This window comes from Mustela nivalis (genome assembly GCF_964662115.1).
Source record: "Mustela nivalis genome assembly, chromosome: 7".
NCBI lineage: Eukaryota > Metazoa > Chordata > Mammalia > Carnivora > Mustelidae > Mustela > Mustela nivalis.
The window spans coordinates 121,469,187-121,487,842 of record NC_139026.1 but is presented as its reverse complement, the minus strand read 5'-3'; the positions used below and the strand labels follow the sequence as shown (position 1 = coordinate 121,487,842).

Here is an 18,656-nt window from a genome sequence, read left to right as displayed (position 1 = left end):
TGGCTGGCACTGGTCATTTATCAGCATTTGGAAGTTCAAGTTTTCCCCAAAAAAGCCCTATTTCCACCTTCTCTTGAAAAGAAAAAAAAATCACCTATGACCACTGAATCCACATTTCTATGGTCACAAGGGTCTGAGGCCCTGAGGAGATGTCCTCCAGATGACCACTGTTCCTGGCCTGCAGCCTTGTGTCATCTGTCTCCCTGTAACTGGTTTTGTTACTGTAACTGGCCTAAATAAGATGTACTTCCACGCTTACTAAAAAAGTAAACAATGGGAACCCTTAATTCTGAAAAGGAGCCTTCAAAAATGAAATGTGATCTCTTTGTGGCTGAAAGACCACACCGTTTAAAAAATTATAAAGAACTCTGCTACTTCGGATAGAGGCTAGGACGACATCGGAGATCGTCCTGTTTTCCTATTCTTTCCAGTTAGTCGCATAACTGAGCACGTCTAAGTTGGTCCCTGTTTCCCAACAGTTTTAGGATTAAACACTAAACCGTAATGACGTTTGACTTCTTGCCACAGACTTCTCAGGATGGGTTTTGTATGATTGTGGTGAACCTATACAAATAATCTTAGAAATCATTTAATACCCGATTTTATTTTTCCAACACAACTGAAACAGTTTTATTAAATAAAGGTTTATTTTCTACTGTTTACACTCATGTTGCTGCTGTAAAGTACAACAACATACACAAATTCCTAGCATGAATTACTCATTGTTCACCCCCACTGAACTACAGACATTGCTTGAGAATTAGATCTTTGCTTTAGGGATTAAAAAAAAAAAGAATTGGGGCTTCGTATCTTGAAAGAATATTCTCAAGTGATGTGTTGGAATTCGAAGGCATAGCCAATACAGTAAAACAGCACCAACTGCTGTCACTGGGAAGAAAGGAATGAAAACCAGGAGTAATTACAAGCAGTTGTTTCTAGGAACAGCTGGAAGTGAAGCTCAGCGTTGCCCATCTGGGCTGAGTGGCAGCTGTGAGAGGGGACGCGTCAGGCAGGGGACGGAGAGGGAGGGTGGGAACGTGGATACTAGGAGTTAAAAAAGTATAAAAAGTTAATTATATCTAAAATACAGATTAGATATAAATGTTCCAGAACTCATTAAATAAGCTCAAAAATACTGGAAAGTGGCAATTTGAACTACATTTATTTTTAAACAAGTGGGGGGAAGAGTGAGTGTTCTGAATGTTGTGTGCAAAACTGATCCACGTCACCATCTCACCGTCACAAGTGAACAGGGCAAGGCGGGTACATTGGTTTCCAGCATCACAGGCAACACTACAAGTACATTTTTGAACGAATAATGTAAACTTCAGTTTTAAGGCAGCTGGTACTAATGCTGCACACGGGCTGAGCTCGGCGCCCATCTCACAAATGGGCTGGTGAGCGCTTGAAAACAAACCGTGAGGGAAGAAAAGGGGAACCAGCATTATTTGACAAAAACAATGTGTCAAAATTATTTTCCCTTTCACACACACAGGAGGAAATACTGGAACATTTAGAAAAACAAAGCACCCATCCCACCGACTTCAGCCTGTTCCTTGACAAAAATTTCAAAATACTGATAAATAATAGTGACGGCAAGCAGGATGCCGGTGCCAGAGCCAATGGCCCCGAGGAAGTCAGCCAACACTGACAGGGCGCCGATGCACAGGCCACCAAACGCTGCCGCCGTGGGGATGTACCTGCAAGACAGAACGCTCAGTCAGTCAGTGCAGGGCAGAGGGCGCTGGGGCGTCATCGTCACGCTACATCGGCAGGGGGCCATCTGCGGGGATGACGTGCATGTCCCATGTGCTGCTGACATACAGATGGAGACTTTATGACTCAGGGAAGGATGTGACCTGGATTTCCAGAAACCAGTCAATAGCCAAGAAAAGCAATACTTGATTTTTATGGCACAAGATTGGAATCCTCAACGTTGATTTAAGTATTAAAATATTCACTATTTTAGGGGCTCCTGGGTGGCTCAGTGGGTTAAAGCCTCTGCCTTCAGCTCAGGTCATGATCCCGGGGTTCTGGGATTGAGCCCCGCATAAGGCTCTCTGCTCGGCAGGGAGCTTGCTTCCCTCTCTCTCTCTCTGCCTGCCTCTCTGCCTACTTGTGATCTCTCTCTCTGTCAAATAAATAAATAAAATCTTAAAAAAAAAAATTCACTATTTTAAATAGGTCGTCTTTAGCTCACTCTTGTAGAAGAAGACTAAATTTCAAAATGCTTTCTATGTATCACATTTACATGACAAGAGGCAAATAAATGACCCTCTTTACAGGAACTCAATCTTGGCTGCACATTAGAATCGCCTGAAGAACTCTTAAAAACAATGGGATTGTGTTTAAAATACTCTAAAGAATGGGGAAAAAAGACTGAGGGAGATGATGGATAAACAGGAAAGGCAGACTGAGGCTAACCACTGAAGCTGGACACAAGTTGGGCACCTGGAGGTTCATTCTACTACTCTCTGCAACCTACAGTTGGTTGGAAATAGGGCACTTGTAAAAATACAAGTGCCTTTCAACCAATGGTTCTGGAACAACTGGATATCCACAGCATAAAAAGAAATCTGGATCCCTATCTCACACTAAGCACAAAAAAAATTAGCTCGAGGCAATTCAAAGACCTTAATATAAGAGCCAAGATTCCTAATGGAAAACAAGAATAAATCTTTGTGACCTTGGGTTAGGCAATGGTTTCTTAAACCCTAAGAGCAGCACAAAGCAACCAAAAGAAACTGACCTTCATCAAAATTAATAATTTGTGCATCAAAGGACACCAAGAAAGTGAAAAGACAAAGAATGGCGAAAGATATTTATAAATCATAAACCTGAAAAGAGGTATATCCAAAATATTTTTTTAAGATTCTTACAGCGGCTCAGCCCCTGCTTTCGGCTCAGGTCATGATCTCAGGGTGCTGGGATTGAGCCCCGGGTCGGGCTCTCTGCTCAGCAGGAAGCCTCCTTCTCCCTCTCTCTCTGCCTGCCTCTCTGCCTGCCTCTCTGCCTATTGTGATCTGTCAAATAAATAAATAAAATCTTAAAAAAAAAAAAAAAGAATCTTACAACTCAGTAACAAAAAGACAACACAATTAAAAATGAGCAAAAGATCTGAAAAGATATTTCTCCAAACAAGATACACAAATAGCTAACTAAACGCATGAAAAGATATTCAATGTAATTACTCATCAGGGAAATGCAAATCAAAACCACAAAAAGCTACCACTTCATACCCACTAGGTGGCTATAATCGAAAAGCAAGAAGTCGTGCTTGCAAGGATGTGAACTGGAAGCCTCATCCAGGTGGGCACGCAGACCAGTATGGCCACGCTGGAAAACAGCCTGCCGGTCAACATGTTAAACAGATGGCCCAACAATTCCATTCCTACAGGAATGAAAACATGTCCACACAAACCATGTTCAAATACGTTCTTAAAAGCCTTATTCATAATAGTCAAAAACTGGAAACAACCAAAATCTGCATCAACTGATGAATGGATGAACAAATGCAGTATAGTACATCCATATAATGGAATATTGCTCACAAATAATGCCTGAACTCTGAAAACCTTACACTACGTGAAATGTCCAGAATAGGTAAATCCATTGAGATCAAAAGTAAAAAGTTGGCTCGGGGGTGGGGAATAAGCTCAGAATGGGAAATAACCAGTAGGTATAAGGTTTCTTTCCAGGTAATGAAAATGTTTTTGGTTTGTTTTTTATGTTTGTGGGGTTGGGTTTGTTTTTTGTCTTTTGTTTTTTCATAATCTCTACACCCTATGTTGGGCTCAAACTCACAACTCTGAGATCAAGAGTTACATACTCCTCTGACTGAGCCAGCCAGGCACTCCAGTGACAAAAATGTCTTTTAAATTACATTGCAATGAGGACGCCTGGGTGGCTCACAGTTGGTTAAGCAGCTGCCTTTGGCTTAAGTCATGATCCCAGCATTCTGGGATCGAGTCCCACATCAGGCTCCTTGCTCAACAGGGAGCCTGCTTCTCCCTCTGCCTCTGCCTGCCACTCTGTCTGCCTGTGCTCACTCTTTCTGACAAATAAATAAATAAAATCTTCAAGATAAATAAATAAATAAAAATATATTACATTGTAAATATTACACACTTTGAATATACTAAAAAAACTTTCTGACAAAATCTTTAAGATAAATAAATAAAAATATATTACATTGTAATGATTATATACTTTGAATATACTAAAAACAGAAACCATATACTAAACCATATACTTCAAATGAATAAATACATTTGTATGTGAATTATAACTCAATAAAGCTGGTATCAAAAAATAAACTAATGCACAGGATCCACCCTAGACCAAATAAATCTCAATTCCTAGAGATGGAATATCAGGACTTTTTAAAAGCTCCTAGGGGATTTTATGTGCAGCCAGACAATGAGGACCTCCCATCAAGAACATTTTAATACTGGGCTGAGCAGTGAAGGGAACACAATTTTAAAAAATAATTTAGATGTCAATTTTGATGGGGAACAATTTTAGAGAACAATTCAGTATTATGTTAAATTTTGGTTCTTCTGTGTGAAATAGAAGAAAAATGATTCATATGCAAACAGGATAACATCTGACAATAAATTAAAGATTGAAAAACCAAATACATGTGTATGTACACACATACACACATCAAGGATTAAATTTCATGACCTTACCTATTAAGCTCATGAACCATAGAGGTATCTCTGTGGCCCCTCATTACCATTTGCTGTTCTTTAAGCTGCTTAGCTACCTGCCAAGAGAAGAACAACTTTGAAAATCGAACTGTAAATATTTCAGTTTACTATCTACTAGGTGTAAAGTGCTTTCCACACACTAATAAATCAAATAAAGACCCTTAGGTCTGTCATACCATTCCCATTACATCTGAGGCTCAGTGGTGCACACCACCTATCACCCACACATTAAACCAGTGTTTCTCAGTCTTCTATTTATCATCCCCCTAAAACAGAAATTAAATACTAAGGAGTAAGAATTTGTTGGGAAGGGTTAAGAATGTATGACTTAAAAGCTTAAATTATAAAAGTAATTAAGAGTGTTTCAATTACAACTTTGACATTAAAAACGTTTATTTTCAAATACAACACATACTTACATCTTTGGCTGAGGAACCAGACACCTCTATCCATGTCTTAGAAAAGAATGCACATGATCCCAACATGAAGATGATATAAACAACCACATGGACAGGATCCTCAAATATGGCGCCCATGGACTCAGGAGGAGAAAGATAGTAACAAAGCCCTCCTACTGGGTAAGAACGAGCAGGTCCTCCCCCACTGACATCCTACAGAACAAGAATAAAAAGGAAAGATGGTGAACCCAACTGGTCAAGATACATTTTTATGACTTTTCAAACTCCTCAAAAATTATGGCAATGCTTTCAACTCAAAGCCCCTAGAGTTAACAATTCTATATAACTTAAAGATTTACTTTTGTGTCTAATATCTTCACTCCTTCAAAATTATATGGGGAGCATCTACTATATAAAAGACATTGTGGGGGCGCCTGGGTAGCTCAGACGGTTAAAGCTTCTGCCTTCGGCTCAGGCCACAATCCCAGGATCCTGGGATCGAGCCCCGCATCGGGTTCTGCCTGCTTCCCTCCCTCCCCCCAACCCGTCTCTCTGCCTACTTGTGATCTCTGTCTGTCAAACAAACAAACAAACAAATAAATAAATAAATGACATTGTGAATATATTATTAATAGAATGATCTTTTAAAAACCAACATTATAATACATTTACAAAAAAAAAACCTTCCTTCTTTTCCTAAAGACAGGAATATGATGACATTTACATTCCATCTCTGATTACATGTAGAATCTGAAACTTTCTGCACTATACAATGTTGCATACTCTTTCACTTCGAAGTATTCTATGAAGAATAAAATCAAATGATCAATAATATTGACAGATGTGCTCGCTTCGGCAGCACATATACTAAAATAATATTGACAGATGACTAATAACTGCCTAAACTTTATACATTTTATAAGAAATGTATAAAGAAATAGTCCTTTAATATTCAAAATAGGATTTTTATCCAGACCAACATTTAAGAATTTTTATACGAACAGAACCGGGAACAGTGTTAAGTTTTCAGGCATAAGGGGTGGGAGAGCAATTTTTGCCTGCAATGATTAAAATGTCTGGTTCCTGAATATACATTTCAAGATGATTTCTTTACTGTGCCCCTAAAATCACTAATCTCCAATCAAAAGCACTGTTTATAGACATAATTCAATTTCTCAGTAATTCTCTCATTAAAAAGGAACTTAGTTAAGATCACAACACAATCTATACACAAACTACTCAATACATTTACTGCTATTAAATTATTACAGTCATAATTTCTGATGGATTATTAGCTCACAAAGGGAAGGACCACATCTTCCCTCATTACAGGTAATCACATTTCCATTACATGAGTGGAGAAAGAGTACTGTGGATAAACGAAATCCTACTTCCTTCAACTAACACTCAAGAGTTACTGTCTTACCCTGTTAACCTTAAAAAAAGAAAAAAAATGACCTTTATTGTAGAAGCAGAAAGATCTGTCACTGTAACTTACAATGTAACAGGGAGCATATGAAGATAAAGGCATAGAATAAGCACATTTCAGAAACAGTGACTATAAAAAATAACAGTTGTTAAAATACAAGTTGTACAACTACGTATTCTGAAGAATAAAAGACCATGGTCTCTTTTAATTTTATAGTTTTAAAAGAGGAAAAAAATGCTCCTTTGTCCTATGACAGAATTTAAACCAATTAAAATTCAATCTGCCAATAACTCACACTTCAGTAACAACAGGGCTGGACTGCTTTGGAAGAAGCTATGATGACAGGATCTATAAAGGGAAGTCAGAAAGTCCTGGATTCTATTTCTAGTAACTCTGTGCTCTCTCCGGTCTAATAATCACATGCCTCTCTCTAGCCCAGTTAATCACAACTAGTTTATTGCCACTCAGGCCATGAAAAATGGGGGTAAAACATCTTTCCAAAGAAATGATAAACTCTGCAACAAGTAAGTGAATCTGAAAAGTGAATCTGAAGCAACTGCTTCAATTATGGCTCATCTCTTTCAGTTACAAAATATAACCATGAAATGCAAATTACAATAAATATGAATGCTTAGAATAAATAACAAAATACTCACAGCCCACTGTCCTAGTAAATTTACTAAAAAGTTGCCACTAAATCGAACAGACAGCATCTGGGAAATAACATACAGGTTTGACACTAAGGCCGACTGGAGAATAATGGGAATGTTTGAGGTGTAGAAGAGCTTGATGGGATAGCTACTGTACTGTCCTCGATACCGGGCCGACTTGATGGGCAAGTCAACACGAAATCCCTAAAAAAATGAAAATGAAGAGGAAGTAAGAGTTACTGCACATCTCAACTAAAGAACACAGATGACAGGCAGAACAATACAGTGGAGAATGTGAGAAGCAACACTAACATTTTCCCTGCTACACACACACACACACACACACACACACACACACACACTGAAATGTAACTCTTGTTCTATGCCATCACCACCAATATTTTGCACCTCAGTTGAAAGAACAGAATTATTTGCTTGACTAGACTCTGCAACATTGACTTGTCAGATACTGACATTTCAAATAGCATTCTTTTCTTTAAAAGCAAAATAAAAATCCACATCCCCTTGACTCCAGTGAAGAAAGTATACGTACCTGAAAATATATAACAACGGCAAACACAAAGACTGTAGCGATGAGGTTCATGAGATTGGGTAAATTCTGACGATAGAAAGCTTCCCTTAAAGCTCGGACCTTGTCTGTCCTGGTGGCCAGTAAATGAAAGAGCGCTATGACTGCACCCTCAAACTCGGTACCTGATAAATCAAGAGACAAATTCACTGTAGACTCTTTCTCCAGAGCTCTCCCTAAGATCAAACAAATAACCTTGAAACTCCAGTACATGGCAAAAATAGGAATCAAAATCATTCATCAATGTTTACTCTATAAATCAGCCATGTGTGGGGCTTCTAAAAATCTTTACATCATGGAGGCAAATGTATCTTTTTTAGCACCAATCTCAAGTTTTCTCAAGAGACTATTCTTGACGAAAACAGCTAAAGGAGAATAAGCCTAAGCAAATATTTAGGTCATAATGATTTGCCTCTCCTTTACTTTAGGGAAGAGAAAGGGAGGGGAGAAAGCAGCAGCAAAGCAGAATAAAGATGTCAGAATCAAAAGATCTATGTCACTCTATAGAGCTGGCTTTTAAGTTTATTTTACCAAGAATACTAATAAAGCCATCATTGCTCTTTTCTTAAGGCTGGGATCAGTTTAGCCGTTAACTGTTATGAAGCTTGGATGGCATCGAAGACAAATGGAGATGGGCAAGGGGAAAGACAGAATGAAGGATTTCAAAATTTAGTTGCTACTGAAAGCCAAGGAGAGTGGCAGCAAAAGTATTAGTGCTCCCTGATGATACAATAAATAATAGTGTTTTCATTTGAAAAATCTTAATCCACTACCTTTTCCTCCCCCTGGAAATGTGGAAATCGGTCAAATCAATGACTTCTGCGGCAATGGCTTAAATAACATTTTAAAAAGCTTGTTTGCAACCACTGAAATTTTCAACGAGCAGAGGCTAATATTTAGATATGATTCTTTCTGAAGTACTATTTCATACTCCACAAACTCTGCTGCTTAACTCTTGAGCAATTAGCACCAGATGTCCCCTGGGACAGCAAACCAGGATGTTTACAGGCACGTCCTGCTCCGTGATGGGTTACTTTCCAGCACACATCCAGCAAAACTCGTGCAGTTGCAGTCACTGTGCAATGTACCTCTGCCAGTGTTAATAGTAGTGGGACTAAAGGCCTTCCAGACAATGGTTTCACAGATGTTGGTGGCAATAAAGAGGGAAATACCAGACCCCAAGCCGTAACCCTTCTGTAGCAGCTCATCTAACAGCAGCACAATCAAACCAGCAACAAACAACTGTGGGGAAAGAAATGCAAGTAAGCTGAAGCAAGAATAAACTCAAGAAAGGGGAAGGTGAACACCATTGACTATTTTCAAAGTACAGGCATTTTTAATAGTAAAACCCACTTGTTGCAATATCACTGTTATTACTCTCTGCATCTTTTTAAACCCCACTTTTGTCAGAAGTCATTTCTGCAAATCAGATGGGTGGAAACATCATTACATTATAAAGCGGACATTTCGACCTTTAAAGTATTTTTTATAAACCATTTGAATAGTGTTTTGTACAATGTTTAAGTAAGGCCTATTAAAAGCACTCTAAAGCAAAAATGTTCAAACTTGTTCAATTTAGGACAGCAAAACACTGAAAACATTCCAAGTAGTTCCAAGGAAGTGAAAAACCAAATGAAATATGGTATAATAACAAGACGCAATTGCATACTGCCACTAAAGGAAAAGTGTGTAAACCATGCTGATACACTTTTAAGGTATTATGCATAATACTTGAGTAATTATATTACATATACAGTTACCATTGAACAACACAGGTCTGAACTACACAAGTCCACAAATACACAGGCTTGGTTTTTTTTAAATAAATACACTGCAGTACTATAAATGTATTTTCTCTTCCTTCTGATTTTTTTTTTTTAAAGATTTTATTTATTTATTTGACAGAGAGAAATTACAAGTACACTGAGAGGCAGGCAGAGAGAGAGAGAGAAGGAAGCAGGCTCCCTGCTGAGCAGAGAGCCCTATGCGGAACTCGATCCCAGGACCCTGAGATCATGACCTGAGCCGAAGGCAGCGGCTTAACCCACTGAGCCACCCAGGCGCCCCTCCTTCTGATTTTCTTAATAACATCTTTTCTCTAACTTACTACATAGTATAAATATGGTATATAACATATAAAATGTGTGTTAACCAACTACCTATGCTATTGACAAGGCTACAGGTAAATAGTGGGCTGTTAGTAGTTAAGTTTTGAGGGAGTCTAAAGTTATATATGGTTTACAACTGCATGAGCGGGGTCAGCACCCCAACCTTAACCATAGGTGTTAAGGCTCACCTATAATATATAGAGAGAATAACTCAAAAAGAGCACAAATTAATATGTATAGAGATTATAACAATGTCAAAAATGCACTCCATACATACAATGACAAAGACTGAATGTAAATTTAAAGACAAGGATTTGCCAGGTTCTTAAGCTCATCCTTTTTTTAAAAGATAAAAGCATAATAACTTTAGTTTATGTGAAATTGAAAATTCTTAATTTTCTCCTTGGAGAAGACATTTCTGTAAAAGCATACACCAATTAAAAATAATCCACAGCCTTGCAAGTGACCTCCACAGTCATGTCTTCCCTGCACTGCAGTAACCTGATCAAGAGGGAAAGAAAAGATGTTTCTAGGCCTCCAACCTCACACCTGTCCCCATTTTAGAAACCCCATCCTACCTAAGTGAGGAAATGCCACTTGCCTTCTGCCCAGCTCTGCAGCCTCCCACCCTCTTACTCAGTTTACCTGACATCCCCCGTTACAAAAGGAGCAAACTACAGAACACCATTTTAAGCATGCTTACCTTCAGCAGTTTTTTTTTCCCCCTTAACTGTCATTTCAGTGGTTGTACAGAGCCTAAACTGTCTATTACAGTCTTTTAGTTTGACTTTCAAAGGACTGGAAAAAGGGTGCAATTCTTCAAACTTCTAAGAATGCTCATGAATCCTTTACTGTTTGAAAACCAAGCTTAACACTTTGACAAGACAAAAGAGAAGTTAGGATTTAGTACTGAGATTTTAATTTGACCACAATTATGTAAAAAGTAATTAAATACTCCCAATTAGAGAACCAACCTTGTGCAGGGACTAACTGCTGTCCTCAAACTACCAGCCCACCAAAAAGTATGATCGTGGGCTTCTGATTAAATGACCTTCCAGAGTCATAAAGTCACTCTGAAATACCTGTAATTCTCCAAACCGCGTGTTCAGACCAATAACCATCGGACTACAGAATGATTTATGTATGTCCTGTGAAAATCAAACTCATATTTTTCTAAGCAGAGAAAAGAGAAGTCTAAATGAGAAATCATTTCCAAAATCTAAAGAATGAGATAAAAGACCATAAAAAGCATGTGAACTATACCTCTGAGGTGGGAGATGCTGAGAAACCAAGAAGCTAGAGCATCTCATTGACTACAATACTGACAGAGACTCAATGCTATGGGCACGTACTTGTGCAATGTGTCACAGGTAGAAATCTCTAAATCAGGCATAAAAATAACTCTACATTTTAATTCTGCTTGTGCATGCACACACATGCACGCAATTGTACAACATGATACTTACCTTTCCTGCGTGCCATGCACACTGGTATTTTCTATTCTGTTATTTTAATCAAGATCCACTATTTATTTATTTATTTATTTATTTATTTTTTTTTTAAGATTTTATTTATTTATTTGACAGAGAGAAATCACAAGTAGATGAAGAGGCAGGCAGAGAGAGAGGAAGGGAAGCAGGCTCCCTGCTGAGCAGAGAGCCCGATGCGGGACTCGATCCCAGGACCCTGAGATCATGACCTGAGCCGAAGGCAGCGGCTTAACCCACTGAGCCACCCAGGCGCCCCAAGATCCACTATTTAGATTTCAAATCTCACTAGTTGAAAGACATGACCACATGAAGGAAACAAGAATAAGGCAAGAAACACCTTACCTAACAACATGCAAACAGTTTTCACAACCTATGTTTCTGGGTGAAACACACTGATCCAATTATCTCTCTTTAGCACATCCATACATTCTCAATGTTAGCAATGCCTTTAAAGACACACTACCTACCTATCACCAAACACATTTCTCTATACATTAACACTGAAAGAATTAACCACAAGTATTTGTATGCCAGACTTTCTATTTTTAAAAAAGTATATATCCATTTATTTCATTCCTGGAATATAACTATTCCCTGACTTCTGATACTGGGGGGTAAAAATTAAAATAGCTTAACTCTGTTTTATCTCAAATTCAAATTTGCAACAACTACACAGGAGTCCATGCTTTAACCCAGAACTGGTCAGATGAAGTTCTTCAAGAATCCAAAATTATCCTTACTAAAATACTAGAAAAATTGTACTGGAGCATAATGTTCTAAGAGCTAGGTGCCAATTTCAAGTGTCTTTTAACACCTGGGGTTATTCTGGGGGTGCCTGGGTGGCTCAGTTGGTTAAGTGTCTGCCTCTGGCTCGCGTCATGATCCCAGGGTCCTGGTTTCATGATCTCACAGTCCTGGCGTCATGATACCTGCTTGGCCGGAGTCTGCTCCGCCCTCTCCTTCTGCCCCTCCCCCTGCTTGTGCTCACGTTCTCTCTCCCTCCTTCCCTCTCACTCAAATAAATAAAGTCTTTAAAAAATAAAGATAAAAATTGGAGCTATTCTTTTTTTTTTTTTAAGATTTTATTTATTTATTTGACAGAGAGAAATCACAAGTAGACAGAGAGGCAGGCAGAGAGAGAGAGAGAGAGAAGCAGGTTCCCTGCTGAGCAAAGAGCCCAACGCGGGACTCGATCCCAGGACCCCGAGATCATGACCTGAGCCGAAGGCAGCGCTTAACCCACTGAGCCACCCAGGCGCCTAAAAATTGGAGCTATTCTGAACTACAAGTTGTATAAAGCAAAGGCTGTAAGGAAACAAAGTAGGACAACAACTGACGCATCAGTATCCTCAACAATGGCAAAAGCACACGGAGAGATCCTAAGCACCGAAACACATAAATCAGTTTTCAGAGGCTCCTCTTTCCCAAGCCACTGCAACACTGCTTCCTCTAATTCTCAAAGGTTATAAATTTGCCAATCAGTTTTTTTTTTTAATGGAGAAATAAGGACATTATGGGAACACACTAGAGCTCAGAAACCTACCAAAGACTGCTAACACATTAAAAATTCCTTACCTGGTCAAAAGACAAAATATTTCCATCCAGTTAGAAGAGCCCTCCCTGTTGTAATGACACCGATAACTACTTGAACAACCTAATTCTCTTTGTTCTAATCATATGCACAACAAGATCTTATTGTGCATCTTATAAAGGTTTCTCATTAAAAAAATGGTCAACCATGCCAATCTGAAATGGTCCTATTTCTCAATGTATATATTAATAAGTTGGTATTTTAGTTTTATTTAATAATGTTTTTCTGAAATTAATGCTCTGACCATTAAAAAAAAAATGTTCCTAAGTGAATCCTAATTCCATAGATTGAGGCATTTCTAAAATAACCAGGACTCTAGATGTTGTGTTTATTAAAATTCTTTTCAAAATCCCATAAATAATTACTATGTAACTTAAGTACAATCCCTTAGTGGATAGCCTCTCTAAATGACTTCTAAGGACTGTACATTAGAGAAGTATCTTCTAACTTTGACAACTCTGAGACACTTATTACAGGGATAATTTTATATTGGTCTTTAAAAGTTCAATTCCAGGGGCACCTGGGTGGATCAGGTCATGATCTCAGGTCATGATCTCAGGGTCCTGAGATTGAGCCCCACATCAGGCTCTCTGCTCAGCAGGGAGCCTGCTTCCCCTTCTCTCTCTCTCTGCCTGCTTGTGATCCCTCTCTCTCTGTCAAAAAAATAAATAAAATCTTAAAAAAATATAAAAATAAAATAAATAAAAGTTCAATTCCAAAAAAAAAAAAAAAAAGTTCAATTCCAAAGGATCTACTTTAAAAATCCATGGAATATATGTATACAGGTTCATCAAGTTCACGTATTTTACTGGCTATAAGATATTATTTGTGATGCCATCATTTTATACACCACTAAGAAATAAAAAATATATCATCAATTAAACTATGACACAATAACTTATCACAAAGAATTTTTATTTTCTACTTATAAGAAAAGCTATTTTAAACCTAAACACAGATTTTATCATCTAACATGTTCTGTGTTTTACTACACACAGTGACTGTTCCATAACAAACCAGACACTCTTGCAGACATTTCAAACAGCAACTAATCTCAAAACCATGTTACACCAACAATGCACACAACCAATCAATGCAATGAACATGTGACTAGCTCCAACCAGCTGATACACATATGCGCACAATGACTACTATCACAACTGCTGCCTGGCTGACAGCAAATGTGGGGCACCATCAGCTGTAAGAAAAAACACCCTGGGGGCGCCTGGGTGGCTCAGTTGCTTAAGTGTTTGACTTCAGCTCAGGTCATGTTGCTGGGGTCCTGGAATCGAGCCCTGCCTCAGCTCCCTGCTCAACGGGGAATCTGCTTCTGCTTCTCCCTTTCCTTCTGCCCCTTCCCCTGCTCCTGCTCTCTCTCACTCCCAAATAAATAAAAATCTTTTTTAAAAAATCCTGATTTCAAAGACATCAAAAAGTAAAAAATGTGCATCTAAAAATTGGTGAAATATAGTTGATCCATAATTCCTTATACTATGCAGCTATGAGGCTATTAAGATAAATTTTAATTTTTTATATCAACACAATTTATATGTCACTTCAATAATCAAAATCTTATAATTAAATAATTCAGAGGAGGAAAATTAATGTAGCAACCACTTAAAGAACTGTTAGAAAGGGAAAAAAGGGGTCAAACTGTTTTGTTACTTGCAGATGAAAAATTGGATTTCTTACCTGAATAATGATAAGGAGACAGATGCCAGCACCCATTTCAGCAGGATCCCCATACATGCCCGTCATGACATACACAATGGCTTGCCCAATGGTAATGATCATACCAAATACTGACAAAAATTGGGGGAAAAGGAGTACATGCTTACAACCAAAGACAAAAAAGACTAGGAAAGCATCTTTACCGCAAAATTCTTAAATTTGGAAAAGACTCTAATTGTATTAATAGCTCACGTTTCTGGGCTCCATTGAATAGAGCTCTATCTTTGGGTGTATCTCCAACTTCAATGATTTTGGCTCCAGCTAACAACTGCATAATCAAACCAGATGTTACAATTGGGGAGATACCCAATTCCATTAAAGTTCCTGTAAAGGAGAAGGAAAAAAAGTAAATCTTTCCTATACCCAATGAGGATTACAAGTGTTACAATCCTTAATTATGTCTATTAAAACACATGCTCAAATGTTAACAGGCAGATTTTCATTCTTTAAGCATTAATTTATTAACACATTCATTTACTTCATTTATTAACACAACCTTGCAACAACTCATTGAATCAAAATTACTATTTCCAAAATAGGTAAATTTCTATAAATTCTAAACTTAAAATGTTAGAGAAATCCTTTGAAAGATATCTCCCAGAATATCTGTCCAAATCATTATTTTTAAAACCTACACTGAACATTTTATTTTAATGCAAAACAAGAAATACATACCAAGCCTGAGAATTAAATACCAAGTTAATAAAAAATGACATTTAAGACTATCTGTGACTCTTCTAATTCAAATTCTAAAAACACATGGAGAGTCATCTAAATAACTGTTGTAGAACATTTAGTGGCATGAAAAATGTTCATGCCATAGTGGATAGCAAAATAAAAAATTTGGAAACTAGTATTACAGTTTCATTCCAGTTAATACTTGAGTGGAAAAATGGTTTTCTGTATTTTAGTCTGGTTGTCAAGATGTGGTTATTTTTACCCAGTGAGATTATTTTCTTCTTTTTGCCTCTCTTGATTTTTTAAGTTTTTCTTTACAGAAAACATATACTGTACTTATAGTGAAAAATAAAGAAACCAAATATGCCAAGTGTATAAGTTAACATATAAAATGATTAATTCTATAGCATCAGGAATACATTTTCACTGGTCTTTCTATCATACCACAACCTTAAATCCTGGCTTTTATAAATGTTGAAAAGGTGCCCTTAATATGAGAAAAGATTCCATTCTAGGATTCTTCACTTCTTGTCAAATACTTCAACAGTAAAAGGTAACATTTCTTATTGTTAAAACCAGTAGATACAGAAATAGGAAAGTAAACATTTTTATTAAATAAAATCACAAAATTTATAACTTTCAAATGGATCTAGTTTGAGAATAAACATAATCAAATTTTAATGACAATTTCATATAGGAAATATGGCACCCCAAATCAGTAGGGGAAGGATAAAGTGACCTTACCAAATGCCTGGCCATTTATAAAAAAATCACACCTCTATTTCTTACCTCATGACTTACATCAAAATAAAGGCCCGATATATAGAAAATTTAACCATATGAGAAAAACAACAAAAATACTACAAGTGAGTATGCTTATCATCTTGGAAGAGAAAAAGCCTTTCTAAGCATGACAAAAACATTGAGAACCCACAATGGAAAAGACACATGCTATGGTTGTATCTCTAGATACAACTACAAAAATTCCATGTGGTAAAACACTGCATAAAAGTTTAAAAAAAAAAAAAGCTGCATAAAAGTTAAAAGAAAAATATTTGAGCACAAATGACAGAGTTCATATCTTTAATATACAAAGAGTTCTTACAAATCAATTAAAAATGAAGAAACCAATAGTAAACAAAATTTAAAAGGAAAAAGAACACAATTTCGCTGCGCCCAATAACGTTCTTTCTCAGGAAATACTGACAGTACAGGAGGGGACCCCCACACCCAAATCTGAACTACGTAACTCTGAAACTCTAATCAAAGCTCACTGAGCCCGGTGTAAATCGTACAGTTTGGAATTTTGAGCTAAGAAGCAAAGAACCCAGGAATTTGGGGAGCTAAATCCCAAAGAAAAGGTTCCTGGTCCCTGCTGCTGATCCAAAGCTGCCTTGGTTTTCTCTCCCAGCCCAGGCTTAGTTGTTCTACTCCCTCTACGGATTGCAAAAAATGATCAGTATCTTTCTAATAAATTCCATTTTTGTGTTTAAACTGGTCAGTAATTTTCTATTACTTATAACAAGTCCACTCAGGAAAAATTCAAGTATTCAATAAAAATATAAGATGATGCTCAAGCTGACCAACATACAAATACAAAGTACCAATTTTTACCTGTCCAACTTCCAAAGACTAAAGGACTAATAATATCCACTGATGGAAGAAAAATGTCATTCTCATATACAACTGCTAAGTGTATAAAATAGTACAAATTTTTTGGAAGATAATTTAGCATTATTTATCAAAAATTTAGGTTTTTGTATCTTGCACAGTAAAACTTCTAGAAATTAATTTTATTAAAAAATGATAGGAGGTAGCATTACAGTTATGCATTCATGGTAGCACTGGTTAAAATGATACAAAATTGGGGAAAAAACTTAAATGTGTGACAGAAGAGGACACTAATGGCCTGGAATCATACTTGAAGTACCCTCCCTACTTTGTCTCTAAGCCCTTCATGATCTGGCTCTTGGACTCATCTGCATGTTCTGCCTCATTACTCCTTTCCTTATTTTCTTCTAGCCACACTGACCCCACATCCTTCCCTGAACACATTAAGCACACGCCCATCTCGGGGCCTGGGCACACACTATATATTCCCTACAGTGTTCCTCCCCCAGATCTTCACATGGCCTTCCTCTCGCGTCCTGTAGATCTCTGCGCAACGTCCCTCCCCTCACCCAAAAGGTACTTCATGTAGAGGATACCTCCCCAAAAAGAATAATATAAACTCCATGATGATGGGGACACTGTCTTAATCTCTGCTATAATCTCAGCACCTAGCACAAAAAAGACCTGAATGATTAAATAATTCATGGCAGAGCCATATAGTGGAAGAGCATATGGCCCTTAACTGAAATAACTCATCCAAGAAATTGAGTAAACACACTAAGTAGAATAGTTACATAATTTATTTTATTTTTTAGTATAGAAAAACCAGCAGAGTTGACCCTTGAACTACAGAAAGGTTAGAGCCACTGACCCCCCCATATAGTAAAAAAATCCACGTATAACTTTTGACTCCCCCAAACTAAAAACTTAACTATTAATAGCTTACTGTTGACCAGAAGCCTGACCAATAACCTCACAGTCAACTAACACATATTTTTTATGTTATGTGAGTGTTATATACTTGTAAGTAAGCAAGCTAGAAAAGCAAATGTTATGAAAAATGTCCTAAGGAAGAGAAAATACATTTATAGCACTGCACTGTATTTTTTTTTTAAATCCATATATAAGTGGACCCACACAGTTCAAACCTGTATTGTTCAAGGGTCAAGTAAATATAAATTTGTATATGTGAATATATATGCAGAGAAAAAGTCTGTATATGTATTCACCAATCTATTATCTTCCCAGGAGTTACCCCTGAGATGCAAGACTTTCATTTTCAGCTTTATATAAAACTGCATACAAATTTTGGTGCATTTTTTTTAAATGATTAACCATTATTTCTATTTTAATCTAAAAAAATTACCAACAAAGCCCTCATGATCCAGTATCTACCCATCTCTTTAGCCACTGCTTTACATACAAGGGCTTTTAGATCAGCCTTCCCTCTTCCATCGCTTCCTTCACATACTGAACTCCAATTCAAATGCTACCAGTATTGTCTCCTCTGACACTGCAGATCAGGGTCTTTCCGGCCCATGCGAAACGCAAGGACCAGACTTCAGAGGGTCATGAAGCTCAAAAAATTTTATGCAAAATCTGTGCGTGTGAGTATATATGAATTTTTCTTGGGAAAGTATACATAAATTTAATAGAGTTAGATTCAACT

The 18,656-nt window shown here is 37.3% G+C and overlaps 1 protein-coding gene across 1 annotated transcript in view; it reads right to left on the bottom strand.

The window, feature by feature from the left end:
* Positions 1–628: 628 nt before the first annotated feature.
* SEC61A2 (SEC61 translocon subunit alpha 2) overlaps positions 629–18,656 on the bottom strand; it is a 26,824-nt gene continuing 8,796 nt past the window's right edge. The window contains exons 4-11 of the mRNA XM_082742489.1: positions 14,891–15,022; positions 14,660–14,769; positions 8,867–9,020; positions 7,743–7,903; positions 7,196–7,393; positions 5,132–5,323; positions 4,692–4,768; positions 629–1,700 (exon numbers count right to left, since the gene is read on the bottom strand). Coding sequence (XP_082598615.1) covers positions 1,514–1,700; positions 4,692–4,768; positions 5,132–5,323; positions 7,196–7,393; positions 7,743–7,903; positions 8,867–9,020; positions 14,660–14,769; positions 14,891–15,022 — 1,211 coding nt within the window. The 3' untranslated portion in view covers positions 629–1,513. The remainder of the gene's footprint in view (positions 1,701–4,691; positions 4,769–5,131; positions 5,324–7,195; positions 7,394–7,742; positions 7,904–8,866; positions 9,021–14,659; positions 14,770–14,890; positions 15,023–18,656) is intronic.